At 44.2% G+C, this 25,302-nt stretch overlaps 3 protein-coding genes across 5 annotated transcripts in view; 1 reads left to right on the top strand and 2 right to left on the bottom strand.

Annotated features, from left to right (window-relative positions):
* enox1 (ecto-NOX disulfide-thiol exchanger 1) overlaps window positions 1–6,190 on the bottom strand; it is a 67,945-nt gene extending 61,755 nt beyond the window's left edge. Inside the window, exons 1-2 of one of the 2 annotated variants that reach the window (XM_037109218.1) lie at window positions 6,065–6,190; window positions 4,092–4,395 (exon numbers count right to left, since the gene is read on the bottom strand). The gene's annotated coding sequence lies outside the window, so the exon portion shown is untranslated. Of the gene's footprint in view, window positions 1–4,091; window positions 4,396–6,053 lie in introns of both variants that reach the window. The other variant, XM_037109217.1, reaches the window with a different exon arrangement.
* On the top strand, window positions 6,141–13,611 carry lacc1 (laccase (multicopper oxidoreductase) domain containing 1). 2 transcript variants are annotated; one of them, XM_037109220.1, is made up of 5 exons: window positions 6,141–6,784; window positions 8,213–8,391; window positions 11,518–11,683; window positions 11,800–12,025; window positions 12,647–13,611. In XM_037109220.1, the coding sequence occupies exons 1-5, from the start codon at window positions 6,277–6,279 to the stop codon at window positions 12,735–12,737; spliced, it is 1,170 nt and encodes a 389-aa protein (XP_036965115.1). In that variant the 5' UTR covers window positions 6,141–6,276; the 3' UTR covers window positions 12,738–13,611. The 2 variants fall into 2 exon arrangements, with proteins under 2 accessions (XP_036965115.1, XP_036965114.1); XM_037109219.1 differs by having other exon boundaries at window positions 12,527–13,424.
* Window positions 13,612–13,915: 304 nt separating this feature from the next.
* lmln (leishmanolysin-like (metallopeptidase M8 family)) lies at window positions 13,916–24,513 on the bottom strand. The gene is made up of 16 exons (XM_037109215.1): window positions 23,219–24,513; window positions 22,188–22,291; window positions 21,956–21,986; window positions 21,205–21,287; window positions 20,549–20,666; window positions 19,805–19,983; window positions 19,586–19,691; window positions 19,219–19,313; window positions 18,772–18,889; window positions 17,763–17,870; window positions 17,495–17,682; window positions 17,226–17,358; window positions 16,723–16,882; window positions 16,388–16,518; window positions 16,035–16,245; window positions 13,916–15,955 (listed from the first exon to the last, which is right to left on the bottom strand). Exons 1-16 carry the CDS (start codon window positions 23,351–23,353, stop codon window positions 15,855–15,857), a joined length of 2,001 nt encoding a protein of 666 aa, XP_036965110.1. The 5' UTR covers window positions 23,354–24,513; the 3' UTR covers window positions 13,916–15,854.
* Window positions 24,514–25,302: the final 789 nt, after the last annotated feature.

Raw genomic sequence — 25,302 nt, 5'->3', positions numbered from 1 at the left:
GTCTGTACACCTGATACTAACTCTGTCTGTACAGTTGATACTGTACAACTCTGTTTTCATCCTCAAACTGTCTTTGCAGCAGCACTGAGTGATGTGTGTGAAGGAGAGTGTGTGAAAGTTTCAGATGCAACGCTGTGTCGCTGAACACATTATAATAGGATCCATATGAAAAATGTCTGAAAAACCACACAGAGGTCATCATCATGACGTGTACCTTCCCGCCTCTTGCAGCATCGGCTCCCTATGTGAACTACATGGCTGGTGGTGCGTCTTTACGCTGGAGCTGCTCGGTTCTGTGTAAAAAAAAAAGGGGCAGAGGATTTGCAAACCTCCGCTGCAGAGCTAATGCTGCATCTCTGTGTGAAAAGGGCTCCTAGTTCAGCCTCAGTCACCGGGATTAACATATTAGCACTTAAAGATTTCATTTGTTCAGTGATAGACTACGTGCTTTATGCTTCATTTATGTTCACCATACATGTTTATCACCTGACGGAGGTGGAGGTGTAGTTAGGGAGACCACTGTTTGAAACATGTTAGAGTGAAATCACTAGACGTTTTTAACGAAATGTCGAGATGTCATTGTGGAGACAGAAGCAGGTGTTTTATGACAAAAAATTGTTTTCCTAAATGAACTAGAGTTTGTGTGTCTAAAGCTCACAGAGCAGAAACACACATGAACTCTACATAAAGACATTTACAGTGTTAACGGCGTCTGTGTTTCATTCGCTGACGTAGATCTCTCCTCTGAGCTGTCGTCTGTTCATCCGCTGACGCCATGAATCAACACCGATACACATCTGACACACTGTGTTTGACCTCCATTTAACCCTGAGACAGGTGAGTGTCTGTGTGTGTGCGCGCGCGCGCGTGTGCGTGTGTGTTGAGTGGGGGAGGAAAAATGGAAGTCAGGCGGACTAATGGGAAGAGCAAGGGGCTGCTGCTTATCTACAACACTTCTGCCACACATACACACACACAGCCACCTAACATCCATCAGATGTGTGAGGAGTTGAGTGTGAACAGCTCGAAGGATCAGATGTGGAATACCTTCAGCTCAGGAGGAAGTCTGGATCAGATTTTATAACTGAGGACAATAAATTCACATGTCTGCCTCATCTTCACTGTCCGGAGTCATTAGCAAACATCTCATTTAAACATCTCATTTAAACATCTCTTGTGCTCTCTTGTGATCTCCTGTGTCATGTTTTGTTTCACACGTAAAAATATTGTCTTTTGTGGAAATTTTGATTCACATGTGAAAATATTTAATCCACGTGACATTTTCAGGAGGTATTTTTTCCACTACTTTCTGACAGCTCATTAACTGAACACTTCTTTGTTTCATTTTCAACAGTAATCAGAGTTGAATTATCAATATAAAGGTACATTACATTCAAAGATAATTAATGGATACACATCAGAATCCATTTCCTGTCTCTCTGCTTCTTCAGCACAAATCAGATCTGTTTGATGTGGAGCCAGAAAGAGACACCATACACACACGCATGCACGCACGCACGCACGCATGCGCGCGCACGCACACACACACACACACACAGTCCATTGTGTGAATTAAAAAGCTCTTCAGTCACAGCAGCTCTTCCCTCCGGCTGCTCGGCTTCCTCCATCACACTGATGGAGACTCTGCTTTGATCTGTGTGTGTGTGTGTGTGTGTGTGTGTGTGTGTGTGTCTGTGTGTGTAGAATTTCATTTTTGACATTGTTTTCTGTGTTTTCTTTTGGAATTAATTTTCTAACTTTCATTAATCATTTTTTTAACTCATTGTTTCAGTTCTAGATTTCAATTAATTAATTTTGCTAATCAATCCCTTGTTTCTGGTTGCATTTGATGAAAAATACAAATTATTAGATGGTTCCAGACTGTTGATGTGAAGATTTTCTGCTTCTTTCTTCATCATGTCAGTGAACCTCTAACTCACCACCGGACCGAGTCCTCAGGGTTAAAGCAGGTGTTTTACTTGTCATATTTTCAATTGAAGTAATGTATCTGAGCACTAAAATAACCCCTCCCCCCCCCACACACACACACACACACACACACACACACACACACCTTGAACCATCAGAACACATGAAAGGGACAGTTCACAAGTTCACTGTACAGTTCAACAACCTTCAGCTGGTCAGATGTTCTCTGTACTGAACAATAAATCATGTTAGTGTGTTCTGACCACAAACAGCTGAAGTCATTTTAGTGTCAATGAAACTGAATCCAGTCTTCAGCTGTGAAACATAAAATGTGCTTTATATTCTAATCTGAAGCTTCAGCATCAGACAAACCAGGTGTGAAATCCTCAGCTCAGTCACCAGGATGAAACTGTATGCACGAGTTTAGAATATGAGGTCCAAATTTTACATTTATTATGTCCTGGATGGTCCTCGACATTTTGGGCCCCGTCCAAACTACCTATCTACCCCATAAATGATGACGCCTTGTGAAACTTACTGATGACTTGGGATAAATATATTTCAGGCATTAACATATTACAACACAGCCTGTCGGGCCTACAGACAACAAACACTGGTTCTTATGAAATGGTGAAATGTAAAGGACATCCTGATAACTTGGAAATGGGACTTTCCAATTACACCTCCATCACTTCTTCCTTCTCCTTCTCTCACCTCCATCACTTCTTCCTTCTCTTTCTCTCACCTCCATCACCTCTTCCTTCTCTTTCTCTTACCTCCATCACCTCTCCTTCTCCGTTTACATGCTAAAACAGTCTGCTAGAATTAAGTTAAACATACATGTCTATATATGTACATAGACATATATATGTGTGTGTATGTATATACACACACACACTATTTTTGTGAGTTATGTTTGGTTTATTATTGGACCACTTTCATGATGTGTACTAAATACCATCTAACCCTAACCCTACCATCTCTGGGTCCAGCCATGATGTCCTCACACTGTGATGGAAACCAGACACACACTAAAACACAGTTATGAATGTGTGTGTGTTGGTCTCCTGTGAGTTCTTCTCTGTGCAGCTCAGTCGTCCCTGTTGAGCTCTGCAGTGTGAGGTCGATTAACGAGCAAGGAGGGACGACACAAACATGACGAGGACGGATAATCACATTACACACACACACACACACACAGGATGGAGGAGGGTGGTGTTAGATTCACTGCAGGCATCGTCATCATGTGCCAGTCTACAGACAACATGAGGAAGACAACTGATGTCTGTTTAAACTGGCTCATCAGAAACATCAGCTGACCAGTCAGGACTTACCAACAGTCTGTCCGGTGTCAATAAAGTTTATTCAAACAGGATGAGACACAAAGACACAAAGGTACAAAGACACAAAGATACAAAGACGCATCACTCTGCAGTTTGACTACAGACAGACAGAATAAGGCAAATATGGATCTGCAGGACACAACATGACAAGATTCCTACGGGACCACTACAGGACAGAACCCATTACAGGACAGAACCACAACAGGACAGAACCGGGGACTGAACCATTATGAAACCATTACAGGACTACTAGTTAGTTAGTTGGTTGCTTTTCTTGTCTTCCTGAGGAGAAATGTGTTTTGGACACAAGAGAGTGTCACATGTTTACATATAGCACATCACAAAACACACACACAAAAACACACACATACACACAAGAGGAAAGAGAAGGAAGTCTGTTTACATATAGCATAAATTCATATCAGCACAGAACACACACTGCAGCTCAGGGTCATCAAGGTGACTTCACATCAAGGACACACACACACAAACACACGCACACACTTTCACTCCTTCATCGCCTGATGATGATGATGATGATGATGATGATGAAGACTTTAAACTGTTGACCTGAACCAAATCGTCACGCGCACACAGGTGAATCAAGTGCGTGGTGATGCCTCAGATCACATTCATTGATCAGAATAATAATTTAATCACTTCTGTTCATCTGAACTGAGCTTCATATCAACGCTCTGAAGGCGCGCGCAAGCACGCGCGCGGACCCCCCCCCCCCACACACACACACACACACAGGCAGCAGCGTGCCTCACTCACGCTCACAACGGGAGAGGAGCGCGAGCGGCGGACAGCTCTTACCGCTTCAGTCGGTGCTGAGGATCCGTCAGAAGCTCCGGAGAGTCCGTGTGAAGAAATCCTGACGGAGGGGAAGCTGAGACCTCCTTCTGCTCCTTCTCCTGCTGCTCCTCCCTCCACAATGTGTGTGTGTGTGTCTTTCCTGTGAGGAGATCCGGAGCATCACACACACACACACACACACACACACACACACACACACCGAGCCGCTGCCGCTTCTGGCTCCGGTAGGACGAGTCAACCCGGGGCGCGCCCCCGACACAGCACCGTGCACGAGCAGCCGGTTTGCAGGCTCTGACAGCGGGTACTGACCAGAGGAGAGGAGAGGAGAGGAGGGTAGGGGAGAGGAGAGGAGAGGAGAGGAGGAGAGGGGAGAGGAGAGGAGAGGAGAGGAGGAGAGGAGAGGAGGAGAGGAGAGGAGGGTAGGGGAGAGGGGAGAGGAGAGGAGAGGAGGAGAGGAAAGGAGGGTAGGGGAGAGGAGAGGAGAGGAGAGGAGAGGGGAGGGGAGGGGAGGGGAGGGGAGGGGAGAGGAGAGGAGAGGAGAGGAGAGGAGGGGAGGGGAGAGGAGAGGAGGGTAGGGGAGAGGAGAGGAGAGGAGAGGAGAGGAGCAGAGGGGAGAGGAGAGGAGAGGAGAGGAGGAGAGGCGAGGAGGGAAGGGGAGAGGAGAGGAGAGCAGGAGAGGAAAGTAGGGGAGGGGAGAGGAGAGGAGAGGAGAGGGAGGGAGGGGGGGGAGAGGAGAGGAGAGGAGAGGAGGGGAGGGGAGAGGAGAGGAGAGGAGAGGAGAGGAGAGGAGAGGAGAGGAGAGGAGAGGAGAGGAGAGGAGAGGAGAGAGGACAAAGGATGATATTGATCATGTTGATGTTTAGCAGGATGTTTATCATGTTAGCATGCTAACATTAGCTCACCATGGGTTCATCTAAAGAGGAACATGAACGTCACCTGAAATAATCCTTCAGTTCTCTGATGGATCAAATATTCAAACTGATCCATATTTATTGATTTCCTGGGTATTTCAGTCGGTAGTGATCCCGAGTTACAGAAGATGATCAGGAAAGTATTGATCAGCCTGTCCTCTCCCACGTCACCACAGTGGACTGGAGATCATGTGACTCGGCCACTTCTAGCTCGGTGTATTTATGATCCAGCAGATTTGGTCTCATTTTTAGAACACCTACAATGAATTCAATTATTGAACCAAAAGTCATTAGAGTTTTTTTGTTGCACTCATTGATCACAGAAACATGAGATCTGAAGGAGTCAACTGCAGACTGATGAGAACATCGGTCTGTGGTCCTGAGAACCATCCTGTCTGTGGCTCCTCTGACCTTTAGAACAACTTCTCTTTTCAAATGTCACGTTTCAATATGGCAACTGTTCCTCCTCCAGCTGAGGTCAGAGGTCCATTTGGGCTGTAAACTGCAAATGCATTGATTTGAAGCACTAGAAGAAACTGCTGTATGTCATCCAGATACTGCTCCAGACCAGCTGATACAACTGTATGTGTGTGTGTGTGTGTGTGTGTGTGTGTGTGTGTGCGTGTTTTAATCTTGTGACTCTAAATACAAAATTATGATAAAGTCCACTGCACGAGGAGGAGGAGGAGGCCAGACTGTGGGCTTCGGCCCCAGAGTCTCTTCCTCCTCCTCCTCCTCACAAGTCTGGGCTGGATATCTGGCGCCTCCTGTTGGTGGGCTTCACCTCTGGATCAAGAAGGTATTGCTACTACTGTTCATGTTACTCCATTACATGTTTCGGTCTTACCATCTGTATGAGTACTCTGATTACTTTCTGACTGTCTGAGTACTCTCAGCGCCTCATTTTCACTTATTGTGTTAAACGTCTGAAACTTTTGGACATCTTTGACAACATATGTTTGAATAGTTGTTGCTAATTGTTTGCGTCATCAGATCAATAACAATAAACCACTTTCTATTTTCAAACATTAATATCTGCATTAGTTTTCACCGTATGCGTACGTGCTGCTCACGGCTCTGCTGGGTCATCTCAGTCAGCAAGTCTGGAGGAAGCAGCTGGTCCGGGACCAGAGTTTCCAGTCCTGGTCTGGAGTTTCCGGGGGGGGGCGGGGTTTGAGAGAAGCAGGAAGTGAAGTGTCAGTGTAGTTCAACATGCTGTGTCAGTCACACTCTGAAGCTGCCGCTTCACTCTGGACACACACCGACTGTCCGTGATGACGGGGGCCGTGCTGCTGGACCTGATCCACGGCTGCTGCCCAGCATGCACCGCGGCTTCTCTGCTGGACGAGTCCGCACCAGATCCGCATGTGTTCCTGCTTTGCGGGACGCGTTTCCGGGACAGAAAAGGCTTTGAAGGCAGCTGTCTGAGCTCGTGCAGGAGCGTGCATGTGCTGGACTCCGGCTCCACCGCGGAGTGTTTGTTCCGGTTCAAAGTGACTGTGGACCAGCTGGACCTAAGCTCGGTCCGGGTCCTCACCAGCCCGCAGGGCCAACAAGTTCTGCTGCGGTACCAGCAGCTGCTCTTCACAGCCGTCTATACCTTTGATTACCAAATGGTTGACACACACACCTGTCCGAGCTGCACAGGCCCCGCCCCCACACACTCACCTGTTGGAGGTGAGTCTGAAGAGGAAGATGAAGAAGAAGAAGTGCGCAGGTTCCTGCAGCAGCTGCCTGCTCTGAGAGGAGAGGTCACAGTGCTGAGGTCCTCATTGATCCCAGGTCAGTTTGAATGAAACATCATTTAAATGTGATAAATCACATTATAAACTTGTTATACATCATAAATCTGCAGGTCACAAGTTCATAACAGTTCATCATTAAAAACAGAAAAAGATTAATGACTTTATTTTCTCAAGTGAAAACAAAAATACAAATGTTGATTTAAGCTTCATTTTGAGACAATTAAGAGAGTTACAGTTAAACAGATAACCATGGTAACACATCAGACATGTGTTATTATTCTTATATCTTGATATTCACATTTGTTGATAAGATGAGTCCAGACTTCGTTCAGACTCCGTGAACATCCCTCACCAATCTCCATTTAAGTATATGTCAATTTAAGGACAACGTTAGATGAATATCTACCATATTGTTTATTATTTTATTATTCTTAAATTAATTATCTCCTGGCTTCACACCACCTGCACCATCATTTAGTTTAACTTAACATATTTCTCAGTTTACATCCATGTTGTTCACTTGTTTTAATGAAATATTCTGTGTATCATTGCTTCTGTTAACAGCTGTGGTTGTTGGATGAGAAACAGAAGTGCACTCAGCGATAATGGGCAGAGAATGGACGGTGACATTCTTGTACTAATCATAGAATTAGTCTCTATTCAGACGTGGTGTCTGCTGAATCAGCATATGACGATGTCTCCGGTGTGACATCATGATGGACAGTGACATTATTGTTTATGTATTTGAGGCAGCGTGTGGCCTCAGTGCTGTGGTGAGACAGCAGCTCACCGCTGTAGCTGACCTGCAGAGAACACGACCTCCCCTAACCTTCGACAAACATCCCAGTGTCAGGTTTAAAAGTGCCCTCGTCTCTGCACCACACGTCTGTAACTCAGCTTTGTTCAACTTATATTATATTACATATGTCTAAAACAATGCTGGTCAACTAGCCAAGAAAGCTAAGCTAAGAAAACTGTGTATAAAAATAGCACAACTGACAGAAACCGCAGGAAAAGAAACCGAGTGTCTGTGGTTTCTCTTAACTGAGCCAGTTTAATGAGGAAATAACAAACAGGACATGGAGATGTGATGTTAGTGCAATGAGCAGGAAAAAACTTCTTTACACTCTCACCACCATGTTTTAGGATTTCATCATTCTTTAACATGGCTTCATGAAACACACTGTGATGTATACCAGCTTGTTGTGCTGTCAGTGTCGCAGCTTACTGCTGTGTTAACCTGTATGAAGTCCGGTGTCAGTCCTGCAGCACGTTACCTGTCTGTTATTCACTTCAGTTTGTCTGTTCTCCTTATTTAACTTCTCACTGTAACCTCTTGTCATTGTGTGAAACAGCATCAACTCTCATATTATTAATTCAGGTTCCATTCCCTGAAGACACACTGTAACACTGACAGTTTTTTGAATGGAGATTGGTGTGACAGTGTGAGTATCTCTTCTTTTAGAGTGTTTTGGTCACGGCTTCAGTACTCGTAGCGGCGGCGTGTCCTCCATCCAGACCCTGTCCTCCTTGAATCTGTTCAGCAGCAGGAGGAGGAGGGACCCTGAGGCCGTGGTGATGGAGAACAGACGGAGACTGGCCCTCCATGCTGGGTTCAACCATCAGGAGCTCCGTCTGGTTAAGGTACCGAGCTGTCTTTACATGAAACATCCTGAATAACGCAAGATAAGAGTCAGCCGGTCCTCATCCTGTAACCACATGATGCTTCTGTGTGTCTGCTGCCACCTACTGGTCATGATGTGATACACTGTCGCTCCTCTGCCTGCTGTCTGAAGTCTCAGACCTGAAATATGTTTAAAACCCCATCAGGAAGGATTCTGAGAGATAGACTTAATGAGACAAATAGAAGTGACCAACCGGAGGATGGCTGGACATTGTTCTTGGAAGTTTTTTTAGTCTAAAACAAAATATTCAGTTTGGTGTCAAATAAAACCAGCAGACATTAATATGCGAGAGAGATGTGCATTTGTACATAGAACTACAAATGCACCACTATGTTCTCTTGTCAAGGCCACTCACTGACAAATAATGTTATGCAAACAAAACACATCGGCATCAGTATAATCTGGCAAAATTGACCCACTACATAGAGAGGGAAGGAAGTGTCCTCCATTTTCACAAAAGAATAAATAAGTAACCACTTTCAAAGCATCCAATATTTATTTAACAACACCTACTCCCAACACAAATGTATTGAATTGATAGAGCCATCACAGAGGAAGTCCACAGACAAGACACAAACAAAAAAAAAGTAGCATTTTGGTCCTCAGCTCATTTTAAACAGAAATCACCCTGTCACCTCAGAATTCAACAGGACAGTCAAGTTATAGTGCAATATAAACATTTTGAAATCTGCCTGTTTTCTCTCAACAACGATAAACAATTTACAGCATTTTCGTGGAGCCACCACAAGGAAAAAATAAATAAAATGCAGTATCATCTGCTCCAAAACTCATTTTTAACTTGTTTTAAAACAGAAAACAACCCGTCACATCACAGTTCAACAAGACAGACACGGGTTAAACATCTTAGTGCAAGATAAACATCTCGAAAATCTGCAATTTTCTATCAGTTAGACAAGAAAAAAAGAAATGCTAAATAATCTGGCAAAATACACAATTTTAATCCTATGGGGAAGTGCATGTTTAAATTTGAAGTGCTTGATTTCATTTGACAAACACATCTTACACTGGCATTTTTCTGGACTTTGAATGTGCAAACTTGTGTACAATATCTCCAAAAGGGCACTAACAAGTTCATGTTCGATGGCCAAGAGAGAAAGTGCAGAGCCGTGTCTGTGACATTGTGGTCCTCAGCTCATTTTTAACTTGTTTCAAAACAGAAAACGACCTCTGACCCTCGCAGTTAGACACAGGCAACGTTAAAAACGGTCTTAGTGCAACATAAACATTTAGAAACATTGTCTGAAGTCCACGCCCAATTTAATTTAATTGTACACCGTCCCCTGTCCCCTTAATACTCTTTACTTCTATGTCACTTTATATTTTTAATATCACTTTATATTTTTATACAGTTGTACAAAACATTTTTATAACATTTTTTTATTCCATATTTTTATTCCTACTGTTTCTTTGATATTGTATGTATGTTCAATGTTTGTTATTGCTACTGGATGCTTGAATTTCCTCTGGGATCAATAAAGTATCTATCTATCTATCTATCTATCTATGTCTCTGAAGATTTTGCAGCAGCTGCACAGGTGAAGTCTCATTCTGCACAATGTGAGCGGGGTCAGCTTTAGCATCCTAAAAGCTGACGCCAGGCTGTTGACAGCATTATGTCGACTCGATGGAAGAGACGGTTTCATCTCCTGTGCAGCGTTCCTCTAGGGATCCAAAACCATAATGATGAACGTCTGAACAAAAACAAAAGTAAAACAAAAACAGTCTCTGTCTCATCCAGAGAGGAGGGAACTGAAATTAGCTCAATCAAGAGTGTAAAACATTTCTTGAGGTTGCATCCTTATGGTAGTGGTTGGGTGAAACCAGGGGTCTTACCAGAACTTAGTGCTCCCTTGGACTGCAAAGGGCAGGAATGCTCCGTGACCTTTTAACGTGGGAGTGACGTCATTGTGATCCTGGCGGAGCTTCCGGGCTTATAGCCAATAGGGACCGAGTGAACGTCCTGGGGGCAAGTCAACCTGGTCACGTTTTTCACACCTGGTTTTTCCCTGTTCTTTGTTCTGTCATTCCTTGTGGCAGAGGTCCTAGTAGTTAGGCTTCTGGCTTCAACTACAGGCCTCTCTTGGTCTCTTTGTTTGAGACATGTGCATAAGGGCACAAGGCCCAACACAGGCATAGCAATAGTCTGATCCAGTTGATGGCGAGTAAAGAAACCATTCCCTTGGCACAATTTGATTGTCTGGGAGACGGCAACGAAGCAGATCATTGGAGAGGGAGCATGTCCTACTCCCAAGTCCGGACTCCCTCACCGATGCAGGATACTTGGCAGCCTGGTTCTGGAAAGCTGCAGGCCCTCGGAACATCGCCTCTTCCCCGGAGCTGCTCCATAACTGGTCCCCGCAATGCAGGATCCCCAGGGAGTAGAGGCATTGAGGGACAGGGGCTGTTCGCTGACTCGACGAGCAGTTCAGTTTAACCCTCGAGACCCACCACCACTTCCCTCAACGGTCGCACTCGCAGCAGAATCTGGGCCATCGGATGAAGAACATTACCTAGCGCCAGCAGTGAAGAAATGTCCTGGCTAGCTGAGCTTTCCTCGTTCCTCGGATGCTGCCTTGGCAGAACAGTTGCTAATGTTTACTAGCGTGAAGAATTCTCTATTTTCTGTATTTACTGTAAATTTTCTGTGTTCCTGATATCCTTCTCCTTTTTTAATTTCCATTTAGCATTCCCACTTAGCTTCTCCATGTTTGCATTTTTTAAATTGTGTTGTGTGACGGCGCTTGACGTCAAGCGACCTGCTCAGTGCACGTTGATTGGTGTACATTTGACTGCCTCATATGGGCTGACTGATGAAGAGAGGGTCTCAGCTCACGGTCACAGTCACAGGCAGCCATGGGCAGAGATTATGTGCAGCGCGTAGACCGTAAAAGTGCAGCGCAACGGCGGACAGTTTAACACAAGTGAGATATAACCAAATATTTTGCTTGTGCCCTCACTGCCCTGGGTCCTTTAGAGGTCGCTGGCCCCTGGGCAATTGCCCAGTTGCCCATATGGTTAATCCAGCCTTGCTGATGAGCCTCCGGGGGTGTTGTCTCTTTTGCAGGTGAACCACGCCAGTGATGTTTGGGTTCTGGGGAAAGCTGAGCCGGAGAGTTATGATGCCATGGTAACCAATCAGATGGGGGTGGTGTTAGGAGCTCCAGGAGCTGACTGCATGCCCATCCTGTTCGCTGATCCCGTGTTAAAGGTCATCGCAGCCGCTCATGCAGGTCTATGTCATTTGTTTAACAGACAATATAAGACATCCTGAAATTATAGTTTTATTAGAAGTAGTGTTTGAAAGAAATAATTATAACTTAGATTGATTTCCATCACTGGTCCTCAGGCTGGAAAGGGACCCTGTTGGGGGTTGCTACGGCAACAGTAGAGGCCATGGTGAAGGAGTTTGGTTGCTGTATGAGTGACATCATGGTGGCAGTGGGTCCATCAGTGGGAGTATGTTGTTTCACTCTGGAAAGAGATCAGGCGCTAGACTTCAGCCACATCCACCCAGACTGTGTACCTGATCCAGAGTCAGCCCGACCACACGTCAACATTCGCCTCGCTAACAGGTGAGAACAGAACTGTCACTGATCCAGAGTCAGCCCGATGACACATAAACATCCGCCTCAACACCATTGACACACCACAGATACTGTATGTGGCAGGAGATCCAGAACATCGCAGGCTATAAAAGCTGGAGCACCCCATCAGTTGTGAGGCCATGCTGCCGGATGAGCTGACCACAGTTTATGGTCATTTGGAGTTCTGATTGGCTGTCACACATCCTCTATGTTAGTGCTCAACACCAGAGCCCCCCAGATATGTGAGGCCTGACCCCATTGATGTGAGCTCCACCCCCTGCTGTTTGCTCTATGCACTGTTCACTAACTTCACTCCCAGACATTTGTTTGCAGTATTTAATAGATTACTCTGATACTGAAGAAAACTTAAAAACATGGTGATTCTCAGAGAGTGTGATTGTTTCTAAGCAGAATTCTGGAGGTTTGCTCATATGAGATAATAAAAGTATTAATGAGATAATTGTAACCTCATCAAATCTTGGTCCTCAGGGTCCTCCTTCAGAGAGGCGGCATCCTGTCCGAACACATTCATGACGACTTGATGACAGAGCAACCGTGTGTCACGCCGTGCACTTCCTGTCACCCTGAACGCTTTTTCTCTCATCGCAGAGACGGACCTAACTTTGGCACTCAGGTGGGCTTCCTGTGGATCAAAGAGACAGAGGAACAGGCTTCACCCCCGACAAGTGAGACCACCTGACTGCAGCTAGTTGGACTGTCTAATAATCAGCAGGGTGAAACACCTGCAGACGGCTGGAGGGACCAAATAAAAACCCTTTAACTTCTAATCACACAGTTCTGATTATACATGTTGAATTTAACTATTAAATATGATGAATTAGTGCTCCACCACTATTCCAATCATATTGAGTTCTTTGGCTTTAAAAAAAAATTTAGTTTTATTGATTTAAAGACCTGTGTACCTTACTAGGGGAAGTGGGTAAACTAATGAGTGAAATTTTTCAGGTAAGATCATTTCAAATATTTTTAATAATTATTCTTATGTTTCTGATGGTGTTGGCAAAAATCAAGTTGTGATCCAGCAAACATACAGTTTACATAAAAAAAATCTGCAACTGGGAGGTTGAACCAAAACATGTCTGGATAAACAAAACATCATTTGACAAAAATGAATTCATAATTTTAGAAATGATCATATATATATATATATATATATGTATATATATATATATATATATATATTTTTTTTTTTTAAATAAAAATCACTTATCTCAAGAATCACTGTTTAATGTTAAGTTCCAGCTGACTGAGTTTTATTGAAGGGACCAGCTGAAGTTCAGCAGCTGCTGCTAATTAGCATTAATGAGGCGTTCAGGTGCAGGCAGGAGATGTGGGCAGTATGGCTGCTGTGGGCTAAACACTCTCACAAGATTAACATTTGTATCCTAAATAAACATCATGACCTCTGAATTCAGTGTTTGTGTCTGATTGACTCTGAGGTTTTCACATCCTGAATATTAAAGTGAGAGTGAAGTTCTCTATGATTGGTTGACGCATCCTGAGGTCACGTTCAAGGTTTTATCTGTAATCAATAAAGATTTTCTTCAAACAAACAGATATACTAAACTTCATTTTAATACAAAAAAAATGTACCAATTAGTGTAAAGATTGAAGTTATTTGGCCAAAGACACAATTTAGCAACATGTTTTCAATTTTAGATTTGACTGAAACATTTCGGTCTCCATCTCAATCCTAAAACTGCAGATTTCTCATAAATGTCCTGATGTTCATGTGATGTGTTCGAGTTGATGTACAGACTTCACACAGTCAAATATTTAAACCTGTCAATAATGATCTGTAGTCCTACAGTCTGCACACTGAATGAGTGAAACGTGATTATTTAACAGAAGACAAACGGACATCCAGACGGCGTTTATTTGGACAAATGTCTCAGAGTTGATTTGTCTTAAAAAGCAGCCCTTTTTCTACAAAGAAACAAACAAGCAGATCAGAACATCAGATCAATAAAGATCAATACCATCTGTTTGATCGAAGGACAACAGGGAACATCTGGACGGTCTATAGTTTAACTGAAGCCAACTTTAAGATTTAAAGAATGAGTTCTGGACTCTGCAGCTTCAGTCGTCTTCATCTTCACTAAAATATCAGACGGGATCAAAACAACAGGGTGAAATGCCCATTTAAAATAATCTCAGTCTTATGACTAAGCGTAAAGATAGACAGTGCATCAATAAAACTGTTCATATAAATAATCAGAAAACTTCCAGCAACAAATGTTCCATTTCCTGTTGACAAACAGTTGCCCTGACTTCCTGTTGAGTCATTAAACAGAAACATGAAGGAGGAGGGACACGAGGATGTGACGGACTGAAGACAGACTTGGACTAAATAAATAAATAAATAAAAACACTCCTTGAACATTAAGGCCAGCTCTTCTTCACTGTGTTTAATCTAAAGATAATGAAACCATGAAGGTAAACATGAACTAACGAGCAACAAGTAAATACAACAGAAGAAAAAAACGATATGTGAAGTGAGAAGTGACTTCAGTCTTCCTCAAAGTGACTTTGAATCATTAAATGTGCCTGTGGGGTCACACATCAGCTGCCTTCCATCACACTGACTTTATATTCAACTTCAGATAAAAACAACAAGCACATTTTCATCAGTCGTCTCTCCACCATCCACACACGTCACACAGGCTGGACGTTAACAGGAAGTGATGATTAAATCAGGAAGTTCATTAGGAGGTTCACCTCCTGCTTATAAACCTCAGATGTCACTGAGGGTTCCTCTTCAGGATGTGAACAAACACATCAGCGCGCTGAGATGAACCTGTGAGAACATGCCGACAGTGAACGCAGCCTTCATCCTCCACCCTGCTCAGACTGCTGATCACTGATCAGATCTCACACACTGTGTTCTAATTAAACTGTCCTGTAACAGTATAGATGTAGTGTTAAACTCTTTGATATGAAGCACCGTCAGATTCACTGAGACAACAGGTTGGTCTGAAAACTGAACCAAATCTAATCTGCATTGTTAAATTGTACACGTTTAATAAAATACTGAGGTCATTATGTGTTGTTAAATAAACTAGAATCTGTTTCAGTCCTGTCAGGGACACTAACTGATGTTCCAACTAACATCTTCACATGTTCATCCATCCGGAGGTTGTTTCATTCAGAGGAGGTACACCGACCTTTCACCTTAAAAGTAAGATTTAAAACAATGTTTAGTCTTTTATCCATCCAGATGCACACAGAAATACTTGGACCTGAAGTGTTCTGATGGAAAGTGCTTTCCTACTTCCTGTCAGCGGGTGAGCGTGATGTTTCCTCTGGGTTCACAGACAGGCAGCTGAAGTCTGATTCACTTCACTGTGATCTTCACATAGATCTGTTCCAGAACAGATCAGAGATCAATAATCTACTTCTTCAGTCGCTGCAGCAGGAAGGAAACAGTCTGATGAAACATCAGGAAGATCTGAAATCATCTGCAGCTCAGACCAATCAGGAGACAGAGTCCAGCCCGTCTGAGCCATAGAAACGATCTGAATGGTTGTTGATGTTCTGGGTGTTTTGGACCTGAATGAGGCAGCAGTAAGAAATATCCCTGACAGAGATGAAGATACAGATGAAGAGGAGGAGCAGGAGGAGTAGGAGGAGAAATAGGAGCAGGAAGAACAAATGAAGAAAACAAAGAAAGATGTAGACGAATTGAGGAATGATGAAGAGGAAGAAGGAAATGTGTCAAAGTCTCCAGCTAGCTTTGTGTGTGTGTGTGTGTGTGTGTGTGTGTGTGTGTGTGTGTGAGTGTGTGTGTGTGTGTGTATCAGCTGCAGTTGCAGAGCAGCAGTCCGGCCAGCAGGGGCAGCAGGTTGATGAGCAGGAGCCACAGAGTGACGACCAGACCAGGAGAGCTGGAGCACGGGTCTGACACGACACACAAACACAACATCAGACACATACACATCTGTCTGTAAACATGTAAGTTATGACAGGTGACACTGACCAATGGGGTTACTCCTGGAGGTGTTAATGGGCGGGAGCTGGTGGGGGAGGGGGCAGTCATCACAGAAGTCGGTGCAGGCAGGACAGATCAGGACGCCGTTATAGACCCAGTCGTTGACTCTGACGCTGACACTGAGCAGCTGCCCTCTACGGACACACAGGAAGGAACGATCCTGAACGAACACCACGAGACCCTGAGACGAGCAGGACACCTGGAGACATCAGGACAAGGTTAAAGACAGAGTCTGAGAGACACCATTGTTTTAAAAGTTAAAATTCAGAGTCAAACATTAGGTGACGTATATGAAGTGTATCAACTGTAGTGTGTGTCAAGTGTCTGTATGTAAACTGGACCTTGTAACATCCAGAGCCCCAGTCAGGGTAGGTCATCTTCCTGGTGCACTGCTCCATGATGAAAGCTGACTTCTGGTACAAACATACAGAGTGTGGTCCATACTGCTCTGCTCCGTAGTTCCTCCACCAATCTGAACACACACACGCACACGCACACGCGCGCGCACACACACACACACACACACACACACACACACACAGGTATTCTTGCAGCTGGTTTTCATCCAGTCAGCTGAGCAACATGGTGTTGCCAGACTGATACACCTGGGCATACTGTTGTTACCTGGCTGGTAATCAGGTGTGTCAGTATATATAACTTGTAGTATAAAAGTTACCTGGCTGGTTCTCGGTCACTCTGCAGTAAGAGTTCCTCTGATATTCTCCACTCAGGTGCCAGCTGAATTCTTGACTGAAGGGACAGAAGTCGGCGATCTCCACAGCACCGCCGAACAACGACAGCTGATCAGCTGATATATCAGGAATCCTCTCGAAGTACTGGCACGCACGCACGCACGCACGCACACACACACACACACACACACACACACACACAGTTACATACAGTCTATCATACACCACAGTATCTGTTGTTGTAGAGTACACACAGTAGTACACACATATCCCCTTGCACCTTACCTTTTCTCCTCAGTGCCTCAGCATTTTATTTTCATTTACCTCAGTATTTTATTTTATCACAATTAAGCATTTCATTATATATAGTATGTTACCCTGTCATCCAGGTCTTCCTCAGGTACTAACATTTAGCACCAACTCATTTTACCCGGTACTTGGTAGCAAGAAGCAGATTTGGCTCCACCTCTGAAGAGTGTGTGGTTACCTGGTACTCCAGCGGCAGCTCCTGAGGATATCTCTGAAGGTTACAGACGGCCACAGCCAGCTGGTCCTGTCTGCAGGTGAGCTGCAGAGGAGACGCTCGCACCGTGTCACAGAACGGAGTCACAGAGTGACGTCTGCAACAACACACACATTCAAATCAGCATTCAGATAACTGTAACCTGTGGACGGGTTCCTCTGATAGTCAGACTGGGTCTCTACAAACACCTGATGTGAACAGCAGTGTTGAACAGTGTGACTGTGACCTCTGACCTCTGTCTCTGGCGATCCATCCAGAATTTGCAACTCTTCATGACAAAGTCACAGCCGAGGCCGCGGCCCCAGTCCAGCCTCTGGGCCAGACTGTAGTTGGCCCGGTACCAGCCACTGTCCTCCATGATGGCCAGAGTTAGCCGAGAGAACACCCGGTTCTGAGTGTGGGAGCCCGTCATCGCCTCGTTCTGATGGAGGAGGAGAAATATTAGAAACAAGGAGAGACTCAAACTGTTGTTTGCAGTTTAACATAATAAACAGTATTCACCTCCAGCAGTCTCTTCTCCCAGTGGTTCAGTTCTGTCCCCGTCCCGCCCTGGTTCTCCAGCTCCATCCCTTCCAAGATGGGACAGTTAAAATGTCTGCGAGCCTCCTCCTGAAAACAGACACAAGACCACATTCAGCTCCATCAAATACTAGCCGTTTTTAGACAGGGCACCAAGCCGCCAATTTGCCCGTCCTTTTGGTGGCTCGGTCCGCAATTTTTGGACAGAGGTGGCAAATTTGGGGTCTGTTTTGGTCCGCCGATTTTCCTCCTTGGAGGGAACACTTATTTCCTCCTCGCCTGCTAGCTAAAAACGAGGCGGAAATGTGCCGGCCTCTGAGTGAGGTGGGCGGAGGTGACAATGACCTGCACTGTTGTGCGACCCACAGCCGGGGAGTTTTAAAACCAGGAAACAGCTGATGACAGCAGTCAGCCCATCACTTCATCCACAGACATTAAGATGAACAACTGGACAGCTGCAGAGATCCAGGAGATGCAGCGTCTCCTCGGTCTCTGTAGCTGTTTGATTGTGTTAGCTTGTTGTTGTGTCGGCAAGTTAAGGACGGTCGCTACTTTCAAATTAAAAGCCCCCCGTGAAGAACCCAGTTCTAAACTCCAGTGGGGTGCAATGTAAAGCTCTTATTTTGAAGACAAATTTGTTGTCACTGTTCACAGCCCGACTTTGAGCTTCACATCACGTCACATGTTTACGCCTGCCTCAGAGGCAGCTTTTAGAAAAGGAGGAATATTACACCTCAGTTTTAGAAAGACAAGCCGGCACAACATCAGAACAACACTTATTCTCTCTATTAGTCATTAATTCTATAAGTCACTACAGCCCCATCAAGTACTGTGAGAGCAACTGAAGAGGTTATTATTCTCCTCTAGAGTCAGTTTACTGTCACATGTGGCAAAGAAAAGCAGAAGATCATCACATGTGGGGAGCTGAATGTTTTGGCAGTTCTGCTTCATGGAGGGTAAATAAGATCAATATGTTTAAAGTGATTCTCACCACGACTCGAGGTGTGACGAGGACGTGGACCTGGTGTCGGACCATGTCGCCTCCTCTGATGTCCCACAGCCTGCTGACCCTCCTGATCACGGCTTCACTCCACTGATACAGACCCAGACTGACACACACACACACACACACACACACACACACACACACACACAGACTACATTAAAGCCAGTACTCAGATAATAACTACAGTCATAGTTGAACTATCCGCTCTGCTGCGTTCATGTACTATAATAAAAGCTGCTGTTGACACATTAATGCTGATTTTGTCCAAACACATCCCCTTGAATTCATCATGTTTTAACTCATTAAACTTGATCAATCTACAGCATGTTTTCTTGTTTGAGTAAACTGCAGATTAAATCTGAGCTGTCGCTTAGCCAACATGTGAGGGAACCAGACTGAGAAGGTCTCTGATAAGGTGGAGTTTGACATCACCTCTCGTTGAAGGCAGGCAGGCCGCTGGCAAAGCGAGGAGTCAGAGGTTTACCATCATCATCATGGTAGAAGGCAAAAAGGCCTGCTGAGAACCCCTGGTGGACGGAGGAGGAACCACACTGACTTCATTTATACAGAAATCAGACGGTCTGTTCTCAACGTGGTTAACAGAAAATCAGTCACGACAAACATCAAGAGAAGATAATAATTCACATGTGTGGCATCAATACTTGAATCAGCTGCACACAGATTAAAATCCCTAAAATCTACTGAGGCTGACTGTATCAGTTAATCCAACTTCATGTGTGATGGTCACAAACACAACTTTCTGAATGCAACAGGATATGAAACATGTGACCACACTGACCAGAGCGTGGATGATCTCGTGTTTGACGGTGGACAGCATCCCTTCAAACTCCTGAGGCTGAGATGAGATCATGTTGGGACACAGGTTGGCGTAGCCCGCTATTGGCCTGAAGAGCAGGTGAGACAGTTACAACTTCCTGTCAGTTACTATCATTATAATAATAAGGTTGACATGATGATGACATGTGACACACCACCAGTCTACAGGTGTGCTCCTCACCTGTCCAGCTCTGCCTCCAGCTGGCAATAAGCAGCGTAGGCCACGATGTTCTCCTGTCCACAGCGCTCGGTGGTGATTCCACTCACGTACAGCACAAAATCTGACCCTTCAACTCCAGGACCATCAGGGGGCCCCAGAGGGCCACAGGACTTCCCCGATTCACTGCACACCTTACATTGCTGAGAGACGAGGTGACAGAAGACAGGTGTATCAGAGGGACTGAGTTTGAAGGTCAACCCCTCCTCAGGGACAACACACAAACCTTCACACATTATGATACATCAGGAGTCAGACCTTCACATTCTGTATTATAGGATTCATGTATTCATCAGGAAGCAGAAGAAGAGGTGACAGAACCATTATTAGCTCCTGCACAGCGTCTACATGACCCATAATAAGATTACCATCCAATATTAACCCTCTTTTATCCTCCATCAGTGCCTCTGACCTCCTACTTTCAGCAGCCTTCATTATTTTCTCTACTCCTCTACATCCTCTAGGAAACTACATCATTACTCTATTATCAGTGAGCTCCACATAAATGGTTTAACATCGAGGTCCTTTGGTGGACTCTGTGTGCCCTGACAATTAGCTCTTATTAGCATTGTTTTATTTATTAACTATTGTCTGTCTTTGCACAACATTTGTATTGTATCTTATTTTGTGATTTTTTGGATCACCTCTTCACTCTGTTTTTTGTCTGGCTCTAGAGGAACCCTTATTACAGTCTGTGGCTGTCCCGACCTGCAGGTGATGCTGTGGGACGATGACCGGGCCACAGCGAGTGACGTCTGCACAGGCGTCCTGACAGTAACGATGAGGGTCATCTCTCTTCCTCAGGTACTGGTTGGTGGCACATTGTCTGAGATGACAGGGACAACAAGCTCTGATGTAAATTAACTCTGTGATGTTGTTACAGAACAAACACACAGCTCTGATCATTATTAAGAAAAGCGTTTATCAAAAATGAAATGTCAGATGATGGAAACTAGAGGATCATTAAGGCTTCTTAACATCCCTCATCCAACTCTTCATGTCCTCAGTGAAGATCACACTGAGGGCTTCAAACATCCACAGGGGAAACCACTTTTTTTAGTGTTTTTATTGTAAATCTCTAATGATTAAACTGATTATTGGTTATGATCCTACTTTCTTCATTCATACTTACGAACTCGAACAAATGTCTTAAGTCTGATTGTGAGAGTGTTTGACCTGAGGACAAACTGGCTGTCTGACTTGAACAACACGTCTGAACCAGTCAGGAATTTACCTTGCACCGAAGATAAGAGTGATGGATGACACATACATCAGACATACGAGTACAGATACGAGTCAGTATATGAGTGTTTCCTGCATGAGGCTCACTGTGTGTCTAATACAGAGACGAATAGGTAACTCACCTGCTGAGCAGCACAGGGCCCACCTTCCTCCTCACACTGAATGCTCTCTGCAGGTAATCAATGGCCTGAGGAAACAGCTTATCCTTAGGACACACACACACATACAGACACGCACGCACGCACGCACACACGCACGCACGCACGCGCACGCGCACACACACACACACACACACACACACACACACACACACACACACACACACACACACACACACACAGTTTCACAAGACTGATCGATTTGGTAACCCAGCAGTGATATCAGGGTGTGTGGGGGTACGGATCTGCATCACTGCGGAGAGCTTCAATTACATGTTAGCTAAAAACTCAACCCTCACCCAAAACTCACAAACAACAACAATATATGGCTGGCTGGTTGTTTGAGCTTCAAACTGCAGTTTCTCTGATGGCAACTAGAAGCTGCCAATAGGAACAAATAAACTGCTGAAATCATCACACAAACCTAACTGTCTAGATATACAAATTCACAAAAAGAAAGAAAGAAAAACAACCTCTGTGTGTTAACATTCTAGTTTTTAATGTTCCTTGCAGTGTTTTTTTTTTTGGTGTGCACACATGCAAGTTATGGTCATGTTAAATCCTTCATAGTCTCCTAGATAAAGGTCTTCTTCTCTGCATTTACTGGCTCATCTCTATGATTCTGGCTCTTTACTGCCCCTGTAGAGCAGGACAATGTTAGGAAACCAGTGACAGGACCGAGATGAGTCTGTGCTGAACTCTCTGTGTTCCTCACCTTCACCAGCCTCCTCTTGTCAGCAGGAAGTCTGTGGAGAGAGAGAGAGGAAACATCACTGACGTCATGTAGTCACAGCTTGTGTCTGATTCATAGAATAAGAAATACTTTGTGATGGTTGAATAACTTCAACCATTAACTGTAACACGCCCGTCTCTGGTGACCACGATGCTGATATATACTGTATGTCTATATACATGTTTATATGTGACTGAGCTGCTGCAGTTCTCACTGGTCCACACTGTAGTCGTAGATGATCTTTATCTTGAGCTGTAGGTCGTCAGGAGAGCTTCTTTTAGTCAAACGTTCAGGCTTCAGGTACACATGATGGACCACCTGTAACACACAAACACACACAGACACATGATGTTAGACATTTAGACAGACTGAGCAGTTTGACATGTAATAAACACTCCAGGTTCAGACTGGGTAACATGAAAACACCTGACACTGTGATTTAAATCAATCATAAACTGAGTTTTCAGTTTATCTGCTCCATCTATCTGAATCTACAATCTGATAGTTACAATATTTTAGGTTTAACTGAGACGTGGTGAGTCGAGTAATGTCAGTCTAGTAACTAGACTGACATTACTCACCAGTATTGTATTTTATCATAAAACATTGAACTAGACTCTAGTTCAATGTTTTATGATAAAATACAATACTGGTTTTTGCTTAAGGAATTTTTCAGTATATTGGCAAGTGACTATCAAATTATTATTATCATCATCATTATTATTATCATTATTATTATTATTATTGGCGCAATGTAGTCTTCAAATATAAGTTACTTTGTCAAAGTTAGATTTGAAACGAGTGTTATAAAAGTGCCTTTATTGTGAAGTACCCCACCCGGAAGTGTTCTTGTGGCTGTTGCTAGGGGAAACGGACAGGATAAAGATGAAGAGTTAAGACTGATTAATAAACACTTTCATACTTTATTCCTGACAGACGCTGTCAAACACTGTTACTGTCACTTAACACGAGAAAGTCTTTGAGTAACAACTTAGCCTCGTCTCAGCCGGTTAGCCTGCTAGCTAACTGTATTGTAAATATAATTTGCGTAGCTAACCAGTTAGCCGAACATGTTACAGTGTTCTTACATTTGATGTCACATAACAACTCGTACTTCACATTATACAGTCATCACGGTTAACTACAGTGAGTGTCACAGTAAATTCATTACATCTGCTCACTGAACAGACGTTATTTAGCCACCACAGCTATCGTGCTAGCTAGCTCAGTCTGACCGGGGCTCACCTCGCTGGGAGCGGGGACTCGATGTTTGCACGTCCCGTGGCAGCTCGCTAACACGGCCAGGATGGAGAAGATGAGGGCCGAGCCGAGGAACCGGGACACGGACGGCTTGCCATCATCTCTCAGCCTCGGCTCCATCCTCCCACCGGCCCGGTCAGCGGGGCTCGGCAGCCCGACGTCAACAGAACCTCCGTCGGCCCGGTCCGCTCGGTGCTCGTTTCATTCATCGCTCGCAGGCTGAATCACAACATGCTAACATCCCGCAAAAAGTCCTGACGGCAAACAGAGAAGAGAAGAGCCCGCAGGAGGAGAAACACCGGCCGGTAGAAGGTAAAATCTCCTGGTATGGTACCGGGAGTCAGCTGAGAGGGGACAGGGAAAAGACCAAGATCGTCTGTCGGCGAGAGGATTCACTCAGACAAACATTTCTATACGGAAACAGGCATTGGGCTACAAAGATCGTGTATTGACAGAGCAGTCACTCTGCCTGGGTTTCTGTTTGCTCCTTGTCGTGGTTGGATTTATCCACTAGGAGGCGCCGCGGTACCGATACTTGTTCCAACCGAAACCCACAAAGACACGAAACTGAACTGAACCAAAAAACTTATGCTAGAAAATGTGAATGTGACTATTGGTGAGTAAATGTATATGGACATACATATCTTTAAACACCAAACCCATTTGAACACACTCCTACATTCAACTGATAAATCTATTAACAATATTGAAGATATTGTCACAGTCCATTAACACAATGTGTAAACGCTTCTTCTGACTTCCTGTGTGTGATGCTGGTTCCCACACACCGACAGACAGTCACTAAAACTTAATTAACTTCAGAGACAAGGTAAATGTGATTAAATGTTTGTTCCAGTTCAGCTGGATATTGAAGCCTTTGATGGTGAAAGAAAGGAGGCTCTGTGTCTGTCTGCCTGACCACCTTCATCCTCCTGTCCAACCACTCGTCTTCTTCTCTGCTCAGAATGTGTGTTTGTCAATATCCTGTTCAGTCGCTGAGTCCAGTTCAATTAAATTGTGTTCTGCTGACTGATAGAAAATGAATCAGGAACAATTTAAAGTTGAACCACTCGGAAGTCATTTGATTGTTGTTCTGCTGTCCGTAGCCTTGGGTTCAGACGATCCTGTAACAAATCTTTTATTTTGAGTTCCTGTGTATTTGTATTTATGTGTGTATACTTCAGTATGTATGTCAGCTACTTGGGAGCAGCTGGACTCCGTTCTCTTGACTTTTTCTGACCCAAATGAGAAAATCAGCAGCACATTAAAATGTTCTGGAAACCACCACAACACAAAACTTCAAAACATTGTTGCAGAGTTCTGGTGGTTTTCAGCAGCTCTTTCATGTGTTTCCTCCCTGAAATTCAAATGTAGTTATTGTCGTGGAAAAAATACAAGTCCACCAAATCTTGCATTTAATGTCCTACTTAGCTCAGTTTCAGTCAGAAGCATCCTCAGAGAAATGCTATCAAAGTATTTTTACTTTTGATACTTTATATTTGATGCTAATACTTTGAACACATTCAGTAGTTGAAGTAAGGTTATGGTTAGTGCTGCAGTGTTTGATGGACATAAACAGAATCATGAATCTCTGATCAGTAACACAACAAACTTTATTTCAACATTAGCATCATATTCTGTGGAGTTTTTAATGGTTTTCTGTGTTTGTGTTTCCTGCTGCATGGAAAATTAATTTCAGTCATTGGATCCTCTGTGTCCATATTCTGCCATCTACAAATAATAATGGTGGAAGATTTTCTCTGATTTTATGTGTTGGCAACAATATGACAGATCAAAAAAGGAAAATCTGACAAATTCTTGTCTGTAGATTCAGATAAGCTCCAGTTTGATGACTGAGGAAGAAAATACACATTCGGAGCCCACACGTACCAAAACAATCTTTTGTCCCTGTCTTCCTTGGCATCACTTCAGGCTGCTGCTGCGACTCACACTCATCTACAAGGCGAGTAAGTTGGAAGAAACACGAACACAAGCATGTACGCCGCCATTGTTGTTATTGTTGTTATGAGACGTTGTGGGGCTCAGAGGTCAAGGCTAGAGGTGGAGGG

The sequence above is a fragment of the Acanthopagrus latus genome, chromosome 9 (assembly GCF_904848185.1).
Source record: "Acanthopagrus latus isolate v.2019 chromosome 9, fAcaLat1.1, whole genome shotgun sequence".
Taxonomy (NCBI): Eukaryota; Metazoa; Chordata; class Actinopteri; order Spariformes; family Sparidae; genus Acanthopagrus; species Acanthopagrus latus.
This window is presented reverse-complemented; position numbering and strand designations above follow the sequence as displayed.

What these genes read in the sequence shown, in the direction of transcription:
- lmln (XM_037109215.1), bottom strand. Translation starts at nt 23,353, where the DNA reads ATGGAGCCGAGGCTGAGAGATGATGGCAAGCCGTCCGTGTCCCGGTTC. An exon ending in ACAAGAGGAGGCTGGTGAAG is followed by an intron (nt 21,288 to 21,955) that starts GTGAGGAACACA and finishes GTGTGTCCTAAG; the next exon opens with GATAAGCTGTTTCCTCAGGC. An exon ending in GGCCCTGTGCTGCTCAGCAG is followed by an intron (nt 20,667 to 21,204) that starts GTGAGTTACCTA and finishes CTGTCATCTCAG; the next exon opens with ACAATGTGCCACCAACCAGT.
- lacc1 (XM_037109219.1), top strand. Translation starts at nt 6,277, where the DNA reads ATGACGGGGGCCGTGCTGCTGGACCTGATCCACGGCTGCTGCCCAGCA. An exon ending in AGGAGCTCCGTCTGGTTAAG is followed by an intron (nt 8,392 to 11,517) that starts GTACCGAGCTGT and finishes TCTCTTTTGCAG; the next exon opens with GTGAACCACGCCAGTGATGT. An exon ending in CATCGCAGCCGCTCATGCAG is followed by an intron (nt 11,684 to 11,799) that starts GTCTATGTCATT and finishes ACTGGTCCTCAG; the next exon opens with GCTGGAAAGGGACCCTGTTG.